Source organism: Mesoplodon bidens (assembly GCF_964165515.1).
Source record: "Mesoplodon bidens genome assembly, chromosome: 17".
Classification (NCBI taxonomy): domain Eukaryota; kingdom Metazoa; phylum Chordata; class Mammalia; order Artiodactyla; family Ziphiidae; genus Mesoplodon; species Mesoplodon bidens.
The window spans coordinates 66,266,794-66,290,945 of NC_138174.1; the positions used below are offsets into that span (position 1 = coordinate 66,266,794).

Genomic DNA, 24,152 nt, shown 5'->3' on the forward strand with positions numbered 1-24,152 from the left:
GGTCTCCTCTGGTCATATTAGACAATGACGGGTGAGCACAATGTTAGCGGCTCCCCAAGTACCCACGGTTAGGTAGTAGCAGCAGTGCAGCATGCTACACTATCCTTCAGAGAGCAAAATTCTGGAAGGATGTCAGAGGGTTTAGGCCATCATTGGGGGCACTTGAGACGCCAACTGATGTGTGCTCCCTAAAAATGAGAAGCACTCCAGAGTGGCACCTACCTGCTCATGCATGATTTCAGAAAGCTCTTTTGTCATTTCCCTGTAGTTGGCCTTCATTTCCTCCTGATACTCTAACTGGTCCTCTTTGATCAGCCGTTCATTTACCGCTAAGGCTTGACCGCAAGCTTCCACAAATTGCCTGGAATGGTGTGGGAGAGGGAAATCAAGGCATGTACAGAACAAAGGATGAGTCCAACTGGTAGGATCTCTTTCTTGAGTGAGCACAGAAATGATCAATACTTGAAGAAAAAGAGACATTTCCCGTGTGCTTTACCTGAAAACTTCTTTAAGCAACTTCACTTTATTGTCAGGGTATCTTTTTGTGTTTGTGTCGTCTAAGAAAGCTCGGGCATATGCTAGTGGACCAGCATTGACCTAGATAAAGAACAAAGATTTTAAATTACATTAGGAAGAAAATACCAATTATCATTAATTTAGTTTCAGTTGGCATTTGCTAAAAATGCTGCTTGAGTGAGTTAGTCATGACCTCTGCCCTCCAGGACTTAGGACCCCAAAGAGGAAACCATGAATAAAGCTCATGATGTTAGAAGCGATTTGATTTTATCATCTCAGCCATCCTTAGGGCACTTGTGATGATGGTTCATTTTATGTAGGAAGAACCAATGCTTGGAAAACTTAAGGACCCGTTCAAGGTCGAATAGCCAATAAGCAAAACACCTGAGATCAGAGCCCAAGTCTTCCAACTGGTATTTGTGCTACATGACACTAAACTAAGAGGTCAATCTGGTGAGTGCAATGAAAACTGAAAAATTAAGCATATGAGCCAGCTTTAAAAAACCAACTGTTCACCTCATGGAATTGTGTAGCTAGCCATGGGCAAGCTGATCTGCTATCCTCAAATGAACTAACCATTCAGGTGGGCTGGAAAGACAAAGATTTGGGGCATTTAGCAACAGGATGAGTGAACCAGAGCCCTGCATGTCTCCTTTAATTCACCAAGAAGAGTTCGCTGAGGTTGGGTAAGTCAGGAAACGTGGGAGTGTTGAGAGAAAGAAGGTTAGACACACTGGATGGGAAGGAGAAAGTTCCAGGCACCTGAGACATCTTGGGGAAGGTCCTGACCATGTGATTAGTGCATGATTTTTCCTGGGAGGTCTGGTGGACTTGGAAGGTAAGTAGGGAGGGCCGTCTGTCTCGTCTGTGGCTGTCGGTGAAGGGGATGGGCCGTGGTCCTGGTCCACAGTGTACAGGACTTGCACAGTAACTGAGCCAAGAGAATTCACACCAGAGGTGAGGAGATGGGGGGCACAGACATTAGAGGTGGGGCCCTCTGAGACAGGGACAACTAGCGAACCCTTGGTGATGACTGGATATGATTACTGGATATGTGTGGAGAGCTATGTTAACAACCTAAAGGTAGCCCAAATGAAGGATTATCCAAAACGATACATATGTTCAGTTTTAAGAAGATGCAGAAGGGAAGCTGATGAGACTTCATAAAGTCCAGCATGACAAGATCTTGGAGTAGAGTGCAGAATCACGGAGCCACCTGATGGCTCTGTCCTGTACAACAGCAACACCAGAGGCTCTTGGTGGAAGAATTAAAGAAACACACAAATAAAACAATAAAGTTCATTTCCCCTGACTCCAGCTTTGTTGTTACCCTGGAGGGTGCACGTGTATAAACTTAATCTCCTCATTTCATCATGGAATTCTTTGCTTTTAAAGATGATCGGGCATTTATAAAACTCTAAGGTCACTCCTAGAGACTGTCATATGGAGTGAAGTAAGTCAGAAAGAGAAAAACAAATATCGTATATTAACACCTATATGTGGAATCTAGAAAAATGGTACAGATGAACCGGTTTGCAGGGCAGAAATAGAGACACAGATGTAGAGAACAAACGTACGGACACCAAGTGGGGAAAGTGGGGTGGGTGGTGGTGGTGGTGGGATGAACTGGGAGATTGGGATTGACATGTATACACTAATATGCATAAAATAGATAACTAGTAAGAACCTGCTGTATTAAAAAAAAAAAAACCCTCAAGGTCACTATCAAATGGCAGGGCACATTTTGCCCTTTAGAAGGCTAGACCCGTCCAGCCCCATCCCTTACTGGCACACACACCCTTCCACTGGCCTTAGATAGAGGCTGGATGTTCCCAGGCCAGGTTTTGTTTTAAGCTGTAGAAAATTTTGGCCTCTGGCCCATTATCTAATCAATCATGTGGCTGGAATATTTATCATATTCGCTTGATAAATTATTTTGGCACATTAGTCTTTTGGGCCATAAGGGAAGAGGCTGAAAACATCTGTGAAAACTTTTGCAGTGAATGACATTTAGAAAAATGTTAGGTAACAGCTCAGCGTGGATCTGATAAAGAGTTGACAAAAACTAACTTCAGGAAATGAAACCATTGTATTACAATCTATAGGTAACTTTCATAAACACACCCTTCCAGAAAGAGAAAATAATTGGATATGGGAATATATACATATACATAAAGCAGATGCTAGAATTATTTATACACATTTAAAAACATCAATAAAGCAAGAGGCATGCTGGTCCCTGGAGGGAGTGATTTAACATCTAGTAATTTCTTAGGAAATCATATACGTAAAATACCTGAAAAAAAAAACCCCTATGGTTGAAGTGCACTATACAAACATAAAGGTGCATATATCGTAAGTGCTTAGCTTGATAAATTTTCACAAACTGAACATATCTGTGTAATCAGCACCTAGATTCAGGATGACTTTGTCCATAAATGGTACACATCACTTGAACAGCTATAGGAAAAAAAATGTCTTGACCCCTATATGCTACCACATACAAAAACCAATTCAGATTGATTACACACCTACACAGGAATATAAACAAAGAATACATAGAATGTCTCTGACACAGATTTCTTAAAGAGGACACACAAATAAAGGAAAAATTGATTAGCTGGGCTCTATTAAAATGAATAATTTTGTTAATAAAAGATACCATTAAGAGAGTGAAACTTAATGTACTTTTTCAGGTGCAATTTTCATAGAAACCAGAAAACAATAGTTTTATAAGAAAACCTATAGCTATCCACACTTCTTTATATTTAAAAGAGTCTTTATGCTTCCAATTAGGCACCCAGAATTCCTCAAATTACTGAAAAACCAGGTTGTATGGAGAGCCATCTCCTACTCCTGGCAGACAACTTGGTGAGAATGACACTCTTGTAGCCCCAAGGCTACTGCCCCTCTGGTGTCAGGAGAAACTGCACAAATATTGAAGGGAGGTAACGGGGATCACCTGATAAAGCCAGGGATCTACACTGCACCTTGCTGGTGTGAACGACCTAAAATTTCCCAAGGTCTAAGGATCTGTTCTCTGTTGCCCTGTGGTTTGCTTGGTCCCGCGCCCAGCTCACCTGGACGCTCACACTGCCCTGGAGTTTGAGCTGCAGTTTGATCATGTCCACTTCGGCCGAGGAGCACAGCTGCCGGAGCTCAGCCACCTTCTTACTCATCTCGTCAATGGCCACCTCGATGGGGTTCAGGTCCGTGTGGTGCTGGTACATGACGGGGATCCGCTTCTTCACGTAAGGGAAGCAGTGTATGGCTGTGGAGGAACACGGCCTAGAATGAGTCCACAGCTTGCACGTGCTTCACTAGTACTGAGGTAGAAGTGATCATTACTCCCATTCTACAGATGAGGAACCCAGAGCTTGCCTAGGTCACATGCCAGTATTTCGTGGAACCAGAATACTGTCCTCGTTTATCATTGTGCATGACAGGCATCACATAACGTCAAAAGAGTTGGGTTCTTGTCAACTTTAATATGAGAAGTTTGTCTTTGAAGAAATCACTTTATCATTCCCTGCTCAATTTTCTTGCCCATAAATGCACTACTTCCTTGGAAATTATGAGAGCTGAATGAGCTAGTAGGTATAAGATGGCTTTGCAAATATAGAAAAGACTAAATAAACAGCTCTGAGATATCATATAATAAATTAAGTCCAGAAAACAGTTCCATAGAAATATGCTTGAGCCATAGAACAACTTTGAATCACATGCTTAAGTTTGTACAGCCAGAGAAATCAATGAAAAATAACATGAGAATATATTTCCAAGCAAAGTATTTTATGAAGCAGAAATTCACAAACTCTTTGAGTTGCATAATAAAGATATTTTAAAACTTTTAAATGATTCAAAAACATTAAATAAAAATATTTAATTTTTCTCACTTTTTTTTTTTAACCAAAAAAGGTGCCACTTGATATTGTTTTCCTTTCTTATAATAAGACACCTGAACATATCAACACCAAAGAGTTCATTTAAAGAAGAACAGAAAGGTTTTCCTGGAGGCACAGTGGTTAAGAATCTGCCTACCAACGCAGGGTACATGGGTTCGAGCCCTGGTCCAGGAAGACCCCACATGCCGCGGAGCAACTAAGCCCGTGCGCCACAACTACTGAGCCTGAGCTCTAGAGCCTGCGAGCCACAACTACTGAGCCCGTGCACCTGGAGCCCATGCTCCACAACAAGAGAAGCCACCACAATGAGAAGCCTGCATACCGCAAGAAAGACCCAACGCAGCCAAAAATAAATACATAAAATAAATTTATAAAAAAAAAAGAACAGAAAAATAACTGGTTCCAATTAGATACTGTTTTACATTTCTACCTTATTGCTTGTATGGTATATGTAAAAATCTATAATATTCTTATTTAATATATATTTATGAATAGACAGGTAGATATATGCTTAAAAGCTTATTTTATTTTTTAACAAGCTAAAGTAAGATGGAAGTGTTATGTTTGGATTCTTTACTATTTACTAAGTGGCTGGGGAGGGTTTACTCAAAAAGGACTGATCACAAAATGAGAAAGCCCAGCTCCCTGCAAAACACAGAGTTCCCTCGGGTTACCCAGAGTCTGAACAAGACTGGAAAAGACATTCAACGTGTTGCTACTTTGTTTGTCACACACTTACAGGCCTGTTCTAGTCGCTACATGTTTTATCAATCTAAGGCCAAGGGTCTGTGTCTACTATTTCTTCTGTGTTCCTTGTGGACACAGAGTTTTTAAGTGGCAACCCTGGGATTGATACGTCCTCTTCGGACTGAAGGCTCCTTTGATACGTGACAAGAACTAGATGCTGCTGTTTATCAGCCAGGGAGACAGAACACGGTCCTCTGGCCAGAGGTGAACTCGCATGTGATAGACTGACACGCTTTACAGAGGGGAGGGCCACTGCATCCTCACTTGTCAGGACACACGTTTCATGAGGCTAATAGCCATGTCCAAACACACGTGATTAGCGTTATCACAGTGTTTTTGAGTGCCACAGTGCGGTAGTGCCATTATTTCAGAGAGAAAAACCAACTCCAACGATGTCTGTGAGATGTCCACGTTACGCTGATTTCGCTCAGCCAAGTAAGTCCTGAGTCACTGCTGCTTACGATGCTTAACTGGAGAGTAAAAGAGGCAAAGGAGGGGTGTAATGATACAGGAAACTCTGGTCTGTGCATGAGCCTCCCCGGTCCACACAATCTGGGACTGCCCCAGCCCCTGCCTTCCTTGCTGGCCTCATCTCTCCTCTCACTGGGGCTCACTCAGCTCCAGCCACGCCTGCCTGCTGGTCGTGCCCTAAATGTGCCAGGCACAGGGACCCCTGCCACTGGCCTCTGCCCTGACGGCGCCTTCTCCCTCCAGACATGTGCAGGGCCCACTCCCTCAACTCCTTCAAGTCTGGACTGTCAGTGAAACCTACCCTGGCCACGCCATTAAACTGCAGCCCCCCTGCCCCCAACCCCACAATCCCAACCCCCTTTGCTTTTGTCCAGAACATGTATTACCTTCCAACACAGAACCATTTACCCATTATATTTACTGTTTATCATCTGCCTCCTCCTGCTAGAGTCTAAGCTGCACAAGCCAGAGAGCTTTGTTTTGTTGATATGCCAAGTTGGAACACTGCCTGTGCTCAATGAATTTAGCTGAACTGAAGAATGTGTTACTGCCCAAATGGCTAAATGAAAGAGCAAACTGGCCTGGAAGGTAGAAAATTAGGTGGTGGACTGAGTGAGCCACCGTGCTACACTAATCAATGGCCCACACCAGGGATCTGCAGCCCTTCAGGCAGGAGGACGAGGAAGAGACGGCAGAGAAGCGCGGGTGGGTGTACGGTGGGTGTACGGGCTGGCTGGACTGAAGAAAGGGTGAGGGGCGGGAGGATACTTCCAACCTGAGTAGGAGTCTGGACATGATTTGGAAGACTTTGGAACAGTGACCGGGAAGAAACTCCATGGAATGAGTTCCACGAAATCAGGAACAGAGGGGATCACGTAGGGAGGCAGGTGCAGAAATTTACACCAAGGGGGCCTGGAGGGCAATCATTGGGTTTTTCAAATGATTCCATAACTGCAGCTAACTGACTAAACCATTCAGGAAAGTGAGCCAGTCTGGGTTCAGAGGGCAGGGAGGGCAGGGAGGGCAGGGCGGGGCTCCCCGACAACTTAGAAGGCCAAAGGTCAGCTCTGAAGCAATGCAGTGGAAGAAAAACCTAAGGGATTAATAACACAAGGGAAAACTCTCAAATTCAAAGTCTTCAGAATATCCTGGTCTGTGTGTCTTTAACTGAAGGTTGATGTAGTTTATAGGCTCTTAATAGCATTTTTTATAACCCCTTCTCTAAATCTTTACACTACCCAGTAATTATCCTCCAGAAATTCTGGGAATCTTTCAGGGCAAAAACTGCACCCCCTTTTGGTGCTGTGTTGTGTTATAATCTCCTTTCACTCCTCGGCAACCTCAAAAGGCAAGGAGCTCAATGGTGGGTGAGATGTAGCAAAATGAAGTACATTCTTTCCCCACCTGGGCATAATTTACAAAATTCTTTGACACCAGATGGATAGTACAAATCTCTTTTTACAGATGAAAAACTAAGGTGCAGAGAGGTTAAGTGACCTGCCCAAGGTCACACAGTGAGGATGTGACTGGGTCTACAGGACTCAGGCCCAGGCTCTGCACTGCCCACACCTTCTCAAGGTGGTTATTTCCCAAGCCAACAGCCCCGGTGTCTACTTTGCCTCTCTCTGCAGTGGGGTTACTCTTTGTCCCCTCTGCTCTGGTAGGTACAGAGCTTTGCTCTAGCCCGTTATCTAATCTAAAATATTTCTGTGACAAAACAGGAAACTGGCCAGGAAAGTGCCTCATGGTAACTGTTTATGAATCAATATGCTACCTGAGCAGAATGATCATAATAAAAAATCCTGACCTTGAGTCATCAGTGAGCTAGGTTTATTTAAATCAGCAGTTCTCAAACTTGAGTGGCATCAGAATCACCTGGAAGGCTTGCTTAAACACAACCTTCTGGGCCCCACCCCAAGAGTCCTCGATTCAGAAGGTCTGGGTGGAGCCCAAGAGTCTGCATTTCTAACAAGTTCCCAGGTGATGCTGATGCTGCTGATGTTTCCAGGAACAACCTTTGATAAGCACTGATTTGAGGTCATCACAGCTGTAGAAATAAACGTGGTAAGCTGGTAATTCTCATCAAATGACTCCACCTAGAAATGCAGTTATTTTGCTTAGTAAGAATTTGCTGCTGTGTCCATTAGAAAAACAATTCATTTACCTATGGGGAGGGGCTAACGTTTTAGAGGCCAATATTGTTTGTGCCTTACATGTTATCTTATTATTCTAAAAGCAGGAGCAGAGACTCCTTCTTTAAGAATGTAGGGTTTTGGGGGTTCTTTTTGCGTTTTAATTTTTATCTCAGTTCCCTCATAAGAACGGTGAAAAATCCTGTGCCATATGCTGTTCTGAGCTATTTCATAATGAACCATATTCTTTCCTTGGTAACAGCTTTACTGAGACATAAATCACACACCACACAATTCACCCACTTAACGTGTACTGTCCACTGGCGAGGGTGGAGCCTCACCTGAAACACGCCACCCTCACAGCGCTCCTTTCACTATTACAATGATCCCTGTTCCCGCCCAGGAGGGACAGCTGACAGCATCGAGTGCTGGACAAGCAGCGGGTGCTTTCCAGGTTCGACTTAAGTGAAAAACGTGCCTCGACAGCAGATATAGACACAGCTGGCATTCTCAATAGCCTCCTCACCAACTTATTTTTAAGTCAAGAAAGAGTTTTATTTCAGGTTACCCGTCATTTGCTGACCCTAACCCTAAGAGTGATGGAGTCAAGCTCCCCTAAAGAAGGTAGAAATCACTCACAAGATGACTCTACACTTGTCAGGAACAGGGAGATAATGCACAGCATAGTTCTGGGGGTGGGTGATCAATGGCTAAGCAGTGCCAAAGGATCTATTAAAACTCTGGCACAGCTGAATGGGCAGCCTGTGAATGCAGTGAGCTTCCTGGTACTGGAGGTGCCCAAGCTGAAGGTGGACAGCCACTCAGAGACTAGGTGGGTGGGGTCCAGCCTCATGTCCCATTTATTCACCCCACCTAGAATCTCTGAGCAGGCTCATGCTGGTGTGTAAGGGGTCTCTTCCCATGACGCAGATGCAGCACTGTGTGCAGGGGTTCTTGACCTGGGCGGGGGGGCACGGGTCTAGAGAGTCTGCAAATCCCTTGAAATTGTGTGCAAAAGCATTCTGAGCTGTTTTCACCAGATTCTAAAAAGGGTAAGTTACCCGACATTGGATATGAACTTCTGGTCTGGTGGAAGACTAAAATACAAACAGGTAAATAGAAAAATGTCATGAGTATTCGAAAGCAAGCATTAGATCCACGTTAAGCTGAAATGGATATGTAAGGAAAGTTAACTAAGCTCGAAGGGCCCTTCCGATTCTAGACGCTTCTGGACCCCTTCTGGAGGGCTCTTTCTCTTGATATCTGGCCTGATGTCTGGGTGTGACTCTTCAAGAAAGGGGCCAGGAGGACTGTACCGGTCAGTATGGTGCGCCGCTTGCACTGCTCTTCGACGCCTCCCTGCCTCTTCCCAGCCTGGGTGAAGGGCATCTCAAACATGAAGCGGCGAATGTTGTGAGATCTTTCAAACTCCGTTTTTCTTTCTTGCAATTCCTTCTCATCAAAGAATGGGATCACATGAGTCACCTGGATATATGCATACTTGGAATCCAGATCCTTCGGGTTGACCTTTAAATGCAAAAAGGAAATGGAATATTGCCATTGCTGTTGAAAGGACTCCTCCAAAGCATGCCGAAGCTGTGGTTTTCCACTTTGTATTAGTAAACGTTTGGGGAAATTTCAGAAAAGTTTGAAAAAAAATAGTACAACGAACACCCACATACCCACCACTGAGAACAATTGCTAATACTTTGCTATATTTGTGTCTATTCACACACACACGTATATGTAGACTTTTTTTTTAGCTGAAGCGTTTCAAAGTAAGTGGTTCACATCATGACACTTGAGCCAGCATCTCCTAAACATGAGGATATTCTCCTCCATAACCACAATACATCATCATATGTAACAAAATTAACACCAATTTCCTAATAGTGCCAAATATACCAAGTTGAGATGAATTTCTCAAATGTCCCAGAATATTATTTATGGCTATTTGTGTTTGAACCAGAATCTAATCAATGATTGCATTTTACATCTAGTTTTGTCTCCTTAGTCCTGTTTAATCTAGACTATTTTTTTTCCATGACATTGACTTTTTTGAAGACGTCATGCTAGTTTTTGTGTGGAATGACCCCCGTCTGGATTCCTCTGATTATTTTCTAAGCCGTATTTTTACATATTTGGCTTAGAGACAAACATGTTTACTTTACTAATAATGTTTAAAGCCTAGGCCCCCAAATCATAATTAATCTGTAGATAGATTAGATATAAACAGATGTAGATGAATTAATTTAATACAGGTACAGACTAACCTAAAACTGCTCAGATTATAAATTTAGTTCCTGACAGACTCAGCACATGAATGCTTTTAAAACTACACGGCTAGACCTCGTGGTGCTCTAACTTCTGTGACATGCTAGAAAATGAAACATAGGCACTTTCCATACAAAAACAAAAGTTAATTTATTAGGGAGACAAATCAACTTTGCACATATTGGTTTTAAGCTTCTAGAGCAATAAAAGGGGACATGAAAGAAATGACCATACAGAGAATTTGGAGACGATCCTGGAATGAGGGCAAACAACTGAGATCAAGATGGGTTTACTGGTCCCAAATGATCATGCACCCCTGTTCTCTTAACAGAGACGTGTGTGAAGAAACATGAAAAACAGATGTGCAAGTGCCTTAAACTCTAGAAGTTCAGAAAATACATAGTCATGAGTTATTTTTCTTTTAGAAGGGGCCATCTGGCCAATCACTATAATTGTATTCAAACCTCTTAGACTTAACTTTCTTTAGCAGAAACAATTTGAAAGCAGAGGAAATGACCATTCTTGCCTATTTTTCCGTGGTGTTTCCCTAGTTTTCACTTTCAAACTTGTATGTGTGCATCAGCAGAAGGAATAAAGGACTGGTGTTTGAGGAAGAGAAGAAGGTCTCGGACGTCTTTCGGCGGCTGCATCAAGGACCACATATCGAAAGGGCAAGAAGAACCAATGCGTGAGAACCTTGACAGAAGGTGGTTAAGGTTAAAGCCACAACCTGACCCAGACAAAGGTCTTGGTTTCAGAGAAAAAGGCAAGTTGGACCTGAGTGATTTGGTCTAGAAAGGAAGTAGGTCTTCATAAGGTTGTGTTGAGGTTTCTAGCTAAAAAGGGACCAACAGTGTACGTCTGTCCCTTTTCCTTTGTGCAACTCTATTAAAATGACAGTATAGAATTAACCAGCAAGGACCAAGAAGAGAGGACAGACAGCAGTGGATGAGTTTAATGAGTATCTGGAAGGCAGGTGCATGGAGATGTACTTCCTGACTTGGGAGAGAAAGTTCTAATCCAAGTTCCCATGGAGAGGAGCAACAACAGGGGAGTCAGATCACCCCACCAAAGCCTGTTGTGATAGACTTAATGTCTGCGTTCCCCCAAAATTCTCATGCAGAAATCTTAACCTTCAATGTGATAGTATTAGGAGGCAGGAGGTGATTAGGTCAGGAGGGTGGAGCCCTCATGAATGGGATTAGTGCCCTTATAAGAGGGACCCCACAGAGCTCCTTCACCCCCTCCTCCATATGAGGACACAGCAGTAAGACAGCAGTCTGTGAAGCAGTTAGAAGAACCTCACCTGACACCGAATCTGCCGGTGCCTTGACCTTGGACTTCCCAGCCTCCAAAACTGTGAGAAATAAATTTCTGTTGTTTATAAGCCACCCAGTCTATGGTATCTGTTATGGCAGCCTGAATAGACTGGCATCTGTAGAGGACCAGGACCAGGATTTCGGTGACCAGGAGACGTGTGGGGTGGCAAGTGGCCCAAAGTCTATGTGAGGTGGCAGAACCCCGGGCTCCCTTCCCTAGTCCCAGCCCCACAAGAGAGAAGAGACTGTTCCTTGGAGAAACCAGTCTGGAAAGAGTCTAAGTGGGTTCACCAGTCTCAGCAGAAAGCAGGGGCAAGGAACAGAGCAGGATGCAGGGAGGCAGGTGAAAGACTGCAAGTCAGACGTGGGACCTTCGCCCTTGCTCATCCCCTGCCTCCAGAATTCAGAATTACCCCCTCCCTTGTCCCTTCCCTACCACCTGGGCAGGAGACTGGAAGAGTCTTCTCTGGAGAAAATGAAGGGCCCCAAGGAAACAGATTCCAGACACTGGGGGCTCCAAAGCAGGGCTCAGGCCAAAAAAAATGAACGAAGGATCCTCCAAAAGGATGAACTGAGAAAGAGGTAGAGCTTATTGCTGCTGGAAACTGAGCAGGAGAAGCATTTTTAATGCAAAGAACAGAAGTTCTACCTTGGCCTGAGCTTCTGGAAGCAAAGGGATCCCATCTCTCGGGAGATGTCCTGAAGACAGTGGAACACATAAACATATAGGAAAAACGTGTACGTTCAGAAAGGGTTTTCATGAGAGCAATACAGCAGAGGACAGCCTCTCTAAGTAGAAAGTAGATCTCATTCCTACAAATGTGCTGGCTAATTAGTTCATTCCTTGGTCTCTCTGTCTGCCCATCCATCTGTCCATATATCAAACAATCAGTCAGAGTGTCAAGTAACATGCCAGGCACTGTGCTAAGTGCAAGGAAAAACTACAGTGACAAACAGAACCTAGGACCCTACTCTTACAGAGTTTCTAAATAGTTGGACTAAAAACAGTATATCCTTTCAGATGATAATTATTTTGTAAAATATCTTTTTATAATATTTTTAAATAGAACTACCATATGACCCAGCAATCCCACTACTGGGCATATACCCTGAGAAAACCATAATTCAAAAAGAGACATGTACCAAAATGTTCATAGCAGCCCTATTTACAATAGCCCGGAGATGGAAACAACCTAAGTGTCCATCATCGGATGAATGGGTAAAGAAGATGTGGCACGTATATACAATGGAATATTACTCAGCCATAAAAAGAAACGAAATTGAGCTATTTGTAATGAGGTGGATGGACCTAGAGCCTGTCATACAGAGTGAAGTAAGTCAGAAAGAGAAAGACAAATACTGTATGCTGACACATATATATGGAATTTAAGAAAAAAAAATGTCATGAAGAACATAGGGGTAAGACAGGAATAAAGACACAGACCTACTAGAGAATGGACTTGAGGATATGGGGAGGGGGAAGGGTAAGCTGTGACAAAGTGAAAGAGCGGCATGGACATATATACACTACCAAACGTAAGGTAGATAGCTAGTGGGAAGCAGCCGCATAGCACAGGGAGATCAGCTCGGTGCTTTGTGACTGCCTGGAGAGGTGGGATAGGGAGGGTGGGAGGGAGACGCAAAAGGGAGGGGATATGGGAACATATGTATACGTATAACTGATTAAATTTGTTATAAAGCAAAAAAAAAACATAATAAATCAATATTTTTAAAAATATCTTTAAAATTATGAAATAAAGGTTTGCTTAATGAAAGACACCTGGGACACACAGAAAGGTATTAAGAAAAAAAAATACACCTGCCACTCAAGGCCAACCATTCCTGACTTTTTCCTGGGTCTTCCTTTTTTCTACCACATTTATAAATATATAATATATGATCAATCATACATAAAAAACCAATATTATATTGTTATAATACGTTTCCAAGCATAGTCATACCTTGCCAGAATCTTGTATCATTTTGACGTTTTCAGAACCAAATTTATCTGAGTAAAGTTTAAGGAGTCTCTGAGAAATTTCTGACAGAGGCGTGAGTTTGGGTTCCTTGTAGATATACTCCTTTCCATCTTCATCTTCAAAGAATCCCTGTGACATAAAGCACAATTAGAGCTATCCCCAAATATAAGCCCAAGGCTTACCACCCAGGAAGGATTCTTTTGTTACAGGAGTTAACAACAACAAAAAAGGGAATGATTCTAAAAACAAAATCAGGCTTTCCGAATAGGAAGGAAAATGATAATAATGTGAGGTCTGGGTGCAAGGTAAAGGCGAAACACAAAATTGCAAACTCATCCAAGAATGCTGTCGTTAAGTGCTGAGGGAAATGAAAGATTGGGGATTCAAGACTGTGTTCCCTCGGTGAAGTCTAATCATGGGATTCAAGCCTGTTTCACATTCCCAAGGAGCAGAACTCACTAAGACATGACTCAGCAGCCTGCTATCCGCAGGCCTCAGAAACGCACACACATCCCTTCTCCTGATCTCTGCCGTTTACTTGGGATTTTACGGCATAAAAGGAAGCATTCTGGTCTGGCAAAAGTTATGTGAGGTTGGTGTAAATTCTATTTTGTCTTCCTGATGAGACAAATATTAAAGGGCTGTAGTATAAGATCAGGAAATATTTTCATTATCACCAGTCATCATCTGTTTTAGCACCAATCATGTCTCGATACAAGAAGGCTAAGTATTGCACGGGAAGTGAAAAAGGTTGAAAACTAAAAAGCCCAGATTGGGGTTAATATTTGAAATAAATTTAAAAAAAAATTTCTCATCTAAAATGAAAGAGAGAAAATGGTACAAAAAACACAGTATATAAAAGAAAAAAATGCAGGCTAACATGAAACAAAAAACACCCACATCAAACTAGGAGTTTAGATGCAGTAATTTCACTACATTACTTGTTTTTTATGCATTTACTGTAATTACCTCCACATCTGTTTCACTGTCTGTAAACTGGTATTGCTATAAAGTTATAAAAGACAATAAATAACAGGATAAATTGAAGGTTATATAATGCTCATAGAAAACCACACACTCTGAATAAATGGATTGTAATTTATACTATTTAATCATGTTAGAGACTTGGAGGTTAAACTTTCAGTTAAATTTAAATGACCCCTTTTCTAAGGGGTTTCTGAAATATTACAATGGTAAATCTACTTGCAGAGATATTGTATTATAAAAGATAGAGAAGCACAGGGACAAAGGAAACCAGAAAGTCTTAATTTTGGTTTAAAACATGCAGTATAGACGTGTAAGGGAACAGGTGATTTATTTCTGTAAATGGAATAAAATGTTAATTTTGTTTTGGAGTTTGTAATGACTGGACAGATATACATACAGACTTGAAAAGGAAACTTGCAAACCACACTGAAGTACCAAAGATGCCGCTAAGAATATCTTATGGAAGGAGAACTTACCGCTGCCTTAAGAAAGTAATAAAGAAAAGACAGGAAGAAAGAAAAAAAGGCAGAAAGTTTACTACTGAGGAAGATAAGAACCATACTAAACATGACAAATTCATCAAATTAGCATTTCTAAAAAACAGAAAATTTACAAAATACCACTTTGTATATAGAGTTTAAACAAGAAAAAAAGGACTTGGGACGGCCTAGAGAACAGAGAGGAGGCTCACCTGTCCGAAGAAGGCAACTCGGAAGTACGTCCCCAGAAGCCTTCGGCCTGAATGCATGACCTCGGTCACCTTGCTGTAGGCTCGGTGCAGTGTGTCATACAGATGGGCCAGCCTCTGGAAAGCAGAACAAAACCCATTTCTTCCCACTTGCAACTAGTAGAATTATTTTAAAATAACAATGAAATGATACTATATAGGTGAAAATTCGTTGGACTTGAGTTTCAAAAAAAAATCAAGAATGAATTTTGACAGCACAACCGGTAGTGATTATTATCCAACTGCTTTGTTTTCTACCCACAGGGCCATCCTGCATACTGAAGACCCACTGGATTTCCAGTGCAGTGAGCCCATTCAGTCCTCTGATGACGTCTGCAGTCTTTGCTCTTCCTACCCCATTCCTTAGCTGAGAGAAACTGGATGGCCTCCCCAGCCCAGGAAGGATGAAAGAAAGGGTCACTGTTTTCCCACGAAGGTGGAGTGCCAGAATTCCCAACCCCTGTCGTTTGAGATTTGAGGTCTGGGTAGAGGTGTGACACCTGATGGCTCTGAGGATGGCGACCCGCCAGTGTCACGTGGCGGGTCAGAGGCCATTGCTCAAATGGCCTGCTTGTGCTTTCTGCATATAAGAACGTCTGGGGATGTGTGTCACTCAACTGTCCTCTCAAACGGGAGAAAACAAACCCCTCAGGTACCTCAAAATCCCTCCGCTTCTCGTAGATGGGGATGATGAGCTTATAAATGTCGGCGATCAGTTCGTAGCGCTCGGCCTTCCAGAGTCCGTCTGCACACTGTTCCAGGAGCTCCATGAGCACGTCCTGATCAAAGAAGAAGGCCCCCGGCCAGGAAAGAGTGTTACAGGGAAACTGGCACTGTGTTCCTTGTAGAATACATAAATGGTTAAGACGGCCAGGAAGGAAATTTCAAAATATGTAATATTTTTAAACACTAACTTCCAGGTTCTTTTTTTTAATGAGCTATTTTCCAAACATGTTTACAAACAGAAATGAAGGGTCACATTGTGTAACTGTGTAATAGTTAAATGCATGGAAAAAAATTGAAATGGGTGGTTTCACACAGGCTCTCAATTTTTGTTCTTAGTTTTCTTTTTCTAAATATAATTTAGATTTTCTTCCTTTCTGAGGACCAATGACAATGCTGAGACATGGAAAGTCACTAAGCATGACTTCAAACCAATTTAAACATCTTAGAGCACTTCAGTAATGGAGTGTGGTAGGTACTATGCCTGCCTCACCAACATTCTTTCCCTTTTCCTTTCAAGATTTCTATCTACTGAAGTTTGGGCAGTCACCCTACCTCCATTAAAGCCCTTGAACTTTGGAAGAAGCTAACACTATGACTCAAGGGCTGGGACAGGTGCCTCAGGTTTAAACTAACCAGCATAAATCTATTTTCCGGCCAATCATTGCTTCATCATATGACCTAAACTGGCCAATCAGGGTGAATTTTAGGACCCTTGCTGGGAATGCTGGGACAGATGCTCTCAGCAGACTGGACATGCCAGCCCCAGTCAAGCAGGTAGCTTGACTGGGGCTGGCATCCATCCCATGGCCAGCCAGGGGCCTGTCTGCCCTATGAACAGAGTGGAGAGCTCCTCCTCCCTTCCAAAGTAACTGTATCTTTTACCACTTTGTTAAACCATCAGGTTGATTTGTCAATCCTCTGTGGAATTTACTAATGGGAGTCAATTTATTCGACCTTTATTTAAGCCCATTGGAGTAGGGTTTCATGAATGAGGTTGAGTAAACTTCATGTGCATATTTGTCATCTATATAGCTTTGGTGAAGTACCTATTCAATCTTTTCCTCAGTCTTCTTCTACTGGGTTATTTTCTTATTATTGGGTTTTGAGAGTTCTTTATATATTTTGCATAAAAGTGATTTGTAATTTTCTCCCAATCTGTAGCTTGTCTCTGGATTTTCTTAACAGTGTCTTTTGAAGAGCAGATGTTTTAAATTTTGGTGAAGCTCCATTTATCAAGTTTTTATTTTCTGGATTGTGCTTTATACATTACATCTAAGAGATCTTTATCAAGTTCACAAAGATTATCTCCTATGTTTTCTTCCAGAAGTTTTATAGTTTTATATTTCACATTTAAGTCTATGATCCTTTGAGTTATTTTTGAATACAGTGTAAAGTACAGGTCAACTTATTTTTCCCATATGAATGTCCAGTTGTTCCAACACCACTTGATGAAAGACGGTCCTTTCACCATTGAAGTGCCTTTGAACTTTTGTCAAAAATCAACTGACCATACCTGTGTGGGTCTACTTCTGGCTTCTCTACTTTGTTCCATTGATAGATGTGTCTGTCCTTGTGCCAATATCACACTGTCTTGATCACTACTGTAGCTTTATAGAAGGGTTTCTCCACAGTGACATGAACAATATTTTGGGCCAGATAACTCTTTTTTCTGGGGGGCTGTCCTACACATTATAGGATGCTTAGCAGCATTCTTAGCCTTTACCCACTAGATGCCAGTAGCAGTAGCACCACCCTTCCCCCTTTTTCCAAATTGTGACATTAAAAAACCTTTCCAGACACAGCCAAATGTTCCCTGGGAGAGAGGGGGCAAAATCATCTCTAGCTGAGAACCACTGCTTTATCTTGAAATCAGATAGCACGGCTCTTCCAACTTTTTCAAGATTGTTTCGGCTAGTCTAGTTCCTTTGCTTTTCCATATAAATTTTAGAATCTGTTTATCAATTTCTACCAGAACTCCAGATGGGAGTTCGATTAGGATTGCTTTGAATCTATAAATTAATTTAGGGAGAACTGACATCTTAAAAATACTGAGTCTTTCGTGCCACTTATTTAGGACTTCTTTGATTTCTTTCATCAGTGTTTGGTAGTTTTTAGCATACAAATCTCTACAGATTTACATCTAATTTTTCAATGTTTTTGATGTTTTTATAAACAGTACTGTTTTTTAATTTTGACGATTTTTTTTGGAGTAAAGGCCTTTATTTGAGTAAGATTTAAAGTCATCCAGCATACCTGTTTGTAGGAATTATACAAAATAATTGTTAACAATATGGTGAAACTATGGTGTAAGAATCTCTAAACGTGAAGGTTGATTGATTTTTGTACACTGATCTTATGTCCTATGATCTTGCTAAACTCAGTTTTAGTAACTTCTCTTGTAAATTCTTTCGGGTTACTTCTGTCACAAAAGACAACTGCATCTTATGTCAATATATGCAGTTTTATTTCTTTTTCTTACCTTACTGCACTGGCTAGAACCTGCAGCACAATGTCAAATAGGAGTGGTAAAGCAGGTATTCTTGTCTTGTTCCCAATTTTAGGGGGAAAGCATTCAGTCTTTCACCATAAAGTATGATGTTAGCTGTAGGTTTTTTGTAGATAATCTTTTTTCTTGAATAAGTTCCTTTCTACTCCTAGGATTTTTTTTTAAACTCATGAATGGATATTGAATTTTTTCAAATGATTTTTCTGCATCTATTAAGATGGTCATAAGACTTTCCTTATTTATTCTGTTAATATGGTGAATTATATTAATTGGTTTTTACAGGGTTGGACCAACGGTGCATTGTCAGGGTAAACACCACTTAGTCACAATATATTCCTCTTATTTATATACTGCTAGATTAAATTTGCTAATATATTTTTAAGGCTTTTATAGTTGCCTTTTAATATGTCTGTATCCTCCACAGTTCTGTAAATGAAGGGCACGACCTGTGTTTTTCACTACCAGCCTAATGTTTCATTATAGTCCTAATGTCTACGGTTTATAGATCCAAAGAAAGTAAACATTTTAAAAGCAGTTGTGAATCAATTTACCAGAAAATACTACCTAACTGACTTAAACAAACCATCTTTAAAGCAAGACATTTACTTCCTATGTCATATTTACAACATACAAATCATAAAACTGTCATCTGTGTGACTAAACTCTGTACCAATGCTTATAAAGAGGTGTATCAGTTATCTCATACTTTTATTGTAGGTCTCATTAAGTGCAAACACTGAAGCCAGAATATGTAGTAATTATCCTAACAGCTATAGACAAAGAAAAAAGTCAGTAAAGGTCCTAACACCATATCTTTTCTCTGTGCGTTTGTATTATGAAGTTGCAAAACCTCTCTCCGTTTTCTCTTAGTTTTGTCTCAAATCTTTTCCAGTGGAGAATCTGTCCAGGTTAAATAAAACAAGATTTTACGATTCTTCTCATGCTTCTCTGATTATAAAAAGCTACATAAAAGAAAAGCATAAAACTAAAACTTGTATAGTGTCAGTGTCAATGTACTTACTTTAGCATATTTGTAAAACTGGGAAGGTAATAAAGGTCTAATCTAATTTGGTAGTTGTGATGATCAAATAAAATTTTACCCATTAAAATGCTCTGAAAACTAAATGCTATATGTAATAATAGGCCAGTTAAACAAATCTCTCTTTTTCAACCATCACTTTCTACTTTGTATTAATTTTTGAAAAATGATATCTTACTTCTACTGGGCAATGTAATATCCCACAGTGCCACATACATATTTGGTAGGCAAGAATTTCTTGGATGAATGAGTCGATCTGCATTTTTGTTAGTAATATAACAATATTATTACTATTAGCTGTCCTTCGCTGTAGGGAAACGAGTCCTTTATCAAAGGCTTGCAATTCTTACATATCTTAGATCACAGACACTGCACTGGGTATTTATTGAGCATCTTCATTCTCAGTGATGCTGTGGGACTATAGCAGAGGTGAACGAATTCTGAGAAGACCTAATTTCCCATCAGGGATGAGAATGCTGTACAACCAAGGAATTCTTCTGATAACAAAATAGTCGAGGCATGGAAATTTACCCATCTTAAAGCTATTCTTAGGTTTAATTTACAGACTACTCATTTGGCCCCTTCTTTTCTCACTACTGGGTTTTGTTCAAACTATAGTATGGTTCACACTGTAGACGTAAATACACAATGATGACACCCTATTTATTGTGGATGGGATCAGAGAGACCTAAAGATTCCTAACTCCATGCCTAGCAGTTACAGCACAATAAGACTCTAGAGTAACTTTAATATAATCTCATAGAATATTTAACATTCTTCCCCAAGAGTTATAAATGTTATAACCAGGCACAGTCACTACCACATCATTAACTTGATTCTTTCATTCATTCATTCACACATTTTACCAAGAAGCTACTACGTACAAGGCACTGAACTCGACACTGGGTTTATAAAACAAACCTATATAAATAAAATTTAAGTTTCTGTAATTTATAAAAGTGGCTCTGTAGATTTTTACTAAACATGGGGTGGGGGTGGGTTTGGGATAGTTTATCAGGTTATGTGGTATACATGAAACTGGCTTTGAGGAGGAGGCCCTCAAAGACACAGAGAGGTTGTCCTTCGAAGCAGCTAGAAGGGATGGACTAGAGACCCATGACCACCGACTGGAAGAGATTTGACGTGCATGTTAAGATACTGAGGACAGAGAGAGCCACAGTGACTTCAAATACGTGCCAAACTGCGAGTCAGAAGGGTATACGCTCTGAACTGAGAGCGGTAGGCGCTTGCTGACTTAACAGTGTAGTCTGTGTGTCTCTGAGTGAGTCCAGGGGAGGCCAAGAATCAAGTGAAGAGAGCACTTCCTGCTCAGAAAGCTCAGATCTCTATGAAGATCCATAAAGAGATTACAAAAGATGGTGGTGAGTGTGCTGATAAATGCACAGGGAATCAGGGATGCAGAGAGGAGCAGCACCTATCCAGTGATGGGGGATGGGGGGCCATGGAAGGTTGCAGAAAGTGATGACTGACTGAGTCTTACACATCATGAGGAGTTAGTGAGGTGAAGGTGAAAGGTGGGAATAGCAAGGAAGAGGGGGGAGACATTCCAGGGAGAGGGAACAGCCTGGGCAGAGACATGGGAGAGACGGCAGCATGGTGTGTGAGAACTTTATAAGTCGTTTGAGGGCTAGAGTATAAAATCTGAGTCAAACAGGGCAAAGAGATGAGGTCGGGGAGGTGGAAAGATTAAATACCCAGATTAAATAGCCACACTCAAAAGTTTTCTAAAAATAAATTAATAATTGAATATAGATAATTTTATGAGAAATGAAAATGCACACATACATCCACTATCACAACAAGGAAGTATTATATAAGGAGATGTTACTTGATTTTAAAATGATGTTCTGTCTGTCCTCATAAGGCGTCCACGTATATACCTTTCAGGTATATTTTGAATGGTTCTAGATTTAGTCACTTAAATATATATATCAAATAGAGTTTATGAGTAATCTCCTGAGCCAAATGCTCCTAATTGTGAGACTAAGATTTGAATACTACTTTTACTCATTTGTCAAACCAGAAGCACAAGGAAAGTTTAATAACGATGAAACCTGAATTCATGTGGCATATCAATACTATGGACAATTCAGTTCACTATGGAAAAATCTGCCATATTTGGTACAAAAAAGTAGACTTCAACCAGGGACACTTCCCAGAATGGTTGGAAAACAGTAATGTTTCATAGAGTGAATAGAGCTTAGTAAATAACTATGAAATAAGTATCACAACTTGATGGTAATTAAGAATTAGGAAACAATACATCATCAACCTATATATGCTACTGGACATTATTTTATCTTTTCTTTTGATTCAGAAGGCATTCAGAATCTATAGTGTATCAGTCTGAGTATCACTTTTTATTGTAGAAAATGGTAATGTATACTATAAAAAGCAAAGTAGTTAGAGATTTTACCCAATAACAAACTAAAAATGGCTTTTATTTTAAAAAAAGGTAAGTCCTTCTCTCATAAAGGTAGAGTATGGATTACTGAGCATCAAAGCTTAATTTGGTAAGGTAAATTATTCAAGCTAATGTCAACTCTATACCTAGACGTTTACAGCTGGTACATCAAGTAACAATTCTTTGAATAGAAATAACCAGCAATCATAGACAGCTAAGTTTGAGAGGCCATATGTCAACACAAAATTATAAAGAGTCATAAAAACTAAGACATCATAGTAACTAAACATCGGGGCATATATGAATAATATTCTCAACAGAAATTCCACGTATTAATTTACTTTGAATTCTCAGCAATCACTTGAAAACAAGAACTTACACTGACAGCGGTCAGAGAGTGGTGACCTTGAAAGGCGATCATACAGAAAGTCTGATGATTTTCCCCCTTGTTTAAAATCTAAATGTCAAGTTATTTTTTTCTAAATTGTCAATACACACAAAGAACTGTAAGTAATTACTGGTTGGGGGAAAAAAAACCTCAATGAGCTTTATGCACCTGGAAAGTATACATTTTATGATACTAGACTAGACTTAAAAAGATCTCGGTACACTAAGCTCCTAAGCCATTCAGGAAGCTGTTTAAAATGTAATTAGCCAGTAATTTTTAGGTGTGTCACAGCCATGCAATTGAGGGCACCGAGCATCTGTCTGTGGAAATAGCTCACTAATGCTGTGCATGGGTGCATGTGTGTGCTTGAAAATGCATTATGAGCCTGTGTATTTGCAGGGTATTTAAAATTTTTTCACTTAAATATTTGCCCCATCTTAGGATTGACTGATTTAATTTAACCTTTCTTATGAAGCTACCTGTCTCTTTTATCTACCATTTGGGAATAACCGTAAGCATCTGACCTGGCTTGGGCAATGGCGTACATCATGGCATCATTCACATTTCCACTATATTATCATTTCTCAAGATACAGTCGAAGATCCTTTGTATCGGAATAATCACCTGGGATGCTTGTTAAAATACAGATTCCCAGGCGCTACAGTCACCCAGCTAAATCTGGGGATGGGTGGGGGTGGGTTAGAATGGGAATCTATATTTGTAACAGGAATCTAAGTAATTTTTAAGCACACTAAAGCTTGAGGACTAGCACACTAGGTCAAACTTTCTAAGACAGGCACCTCCCTCATATATCACTGAGCTGGCATATGGCACACAGCTAGTTTATGGAGCAAATCAACACATGTAAATGTAGAAATTTCTAAGCCACAAAGAACGGAGACAACTTTCAATTCAGATTCTAAGGGACCGTGGTTTAGGTGTTTCTCCTCAATGGCAAGAAAGCACCAGAAGCAGTGTTGTGTGCTGGGGCAGGGACCACATCATGCTCACCCTTGTCTCTCCAGCATAAGGAGGCTTAGGAAATATTTGCAACATGAAGCAGGGCAATATGTCCTGGTATGAGACAAGGTAGAGCAGTCAGACAAGTTCCATGGGCCACGTTCCCTACTGCTATTGTTTTTGAGAAGCATTATAAAAGTGAAGATATGCTACATAACTTTTGTGGTTCTAAGAGCACTCTTGGTCAAGGAAAAGTAGATGCTTGGACCACTCTACAGGGTTACAGAAAATGGCCAGGCTTGGATGACGTGTAAACAAGGAACCACAGAATGTGTTTTGCTGATAACTCTCTCTTGGGATGTTCTGTAGGTATAAACATTTTATGTTTGTTGTTTCTGAACAGATGCAGTTTGGCTAATACAAGTCAGTGACCTGCCTGGTAAACCTCACCGTTGCTGGTCTGTGAAACAACACTTGAGGGTGCCAAATACAGTCGATCCTCATTATTTGCTGTGGTTATGATCTGTGGTCACCACCAACACTGAATTTGTGAACACGGAACACTCCCTTCTCAGGGAAATACAGGATTAGGCTCCAGAGAGCCTCTGGTTACAAAATTTTTGGCAATTGATTAGTACATAACCTTGTTTTATGTGTGTTTCTGTTTAAAGACACCTCATTTAGCACATATTGTTGATTCATTAATATTGAACCCACTACCCAAAGCACTGTAACTCCGGCCTGAACAGAGTTTATCTGACAAGTATTTTCTCTGTAAGGCACATCACCTTCCTGAGCTCAGGAACACTGGACAAGCACTTCAGCACCATGCTAGGGGGCCAGAGAAGGACCCCTGTTTACAGCATGAGCTGAAACAAGGAGGCAGAGTGTTGCCTGTTCAGCCTCAGATGGGAACGTGTGGCCTCAAATTTTTTGCTGCTTTGTGCCACGTCCCCAAATGACTGTAAAAGCACCTCAGTGCATGCTGATTCTGGGGTAACAAAGAAATTTTAGCAACTGGGCAAATAATGAGGATGGACTGTATTTTCCA

The 24,152-nt window shown here is 40.9% G+C and overlaps 1 protein-coding gene across 7 annotated transcripts in view; it reads right to left on the reverse strand.

Moving 5' to 3' along the window:
* DOCK9 (dedicator of cytokinesis 9) overlaps positions 1 to 24,152 on the reverse strand; it is a 277,528-nt gene that overhangs the window by 4,718 nt on the left and 248,658 nt on the right. For all 7 annotated transcript variants that reach the window (XM_081214643.1, XM_081214647.1, XM_081214645.1 and 4 more), the window contains 7 exons: positions 15,714 to 15,836; positions 15,022 to 15,135; positions 13,326 to 13,472; positions 9,088 to 9,298; positions 3,597 to 3,787; positions 497 to 597; positions 223 to 361 (listed from right to left, as the gene is read on the reverse strand). In XM_081214643.1, the coding sequence (XP_081070769.1) occupies positions 223 to 361; positions 497 to 597; positions 3,597 to 3,787; positions 9,088 to 9,298; positions 13,326 to 13,472; positions 15,022 to 15,135; positions 15,714 to 15,836 (1,026 nt within the window). The remainder of the gene's footprint in view (positions 1 to 222; positions 362 to 496; positions 598 to 3,596; positions 3,788 to 9,087; positions 9,299 to 13,325; positions 13,473 to 15,021; positions 15,136 to 15,713; positions 15,837 to 24,152) is intronic.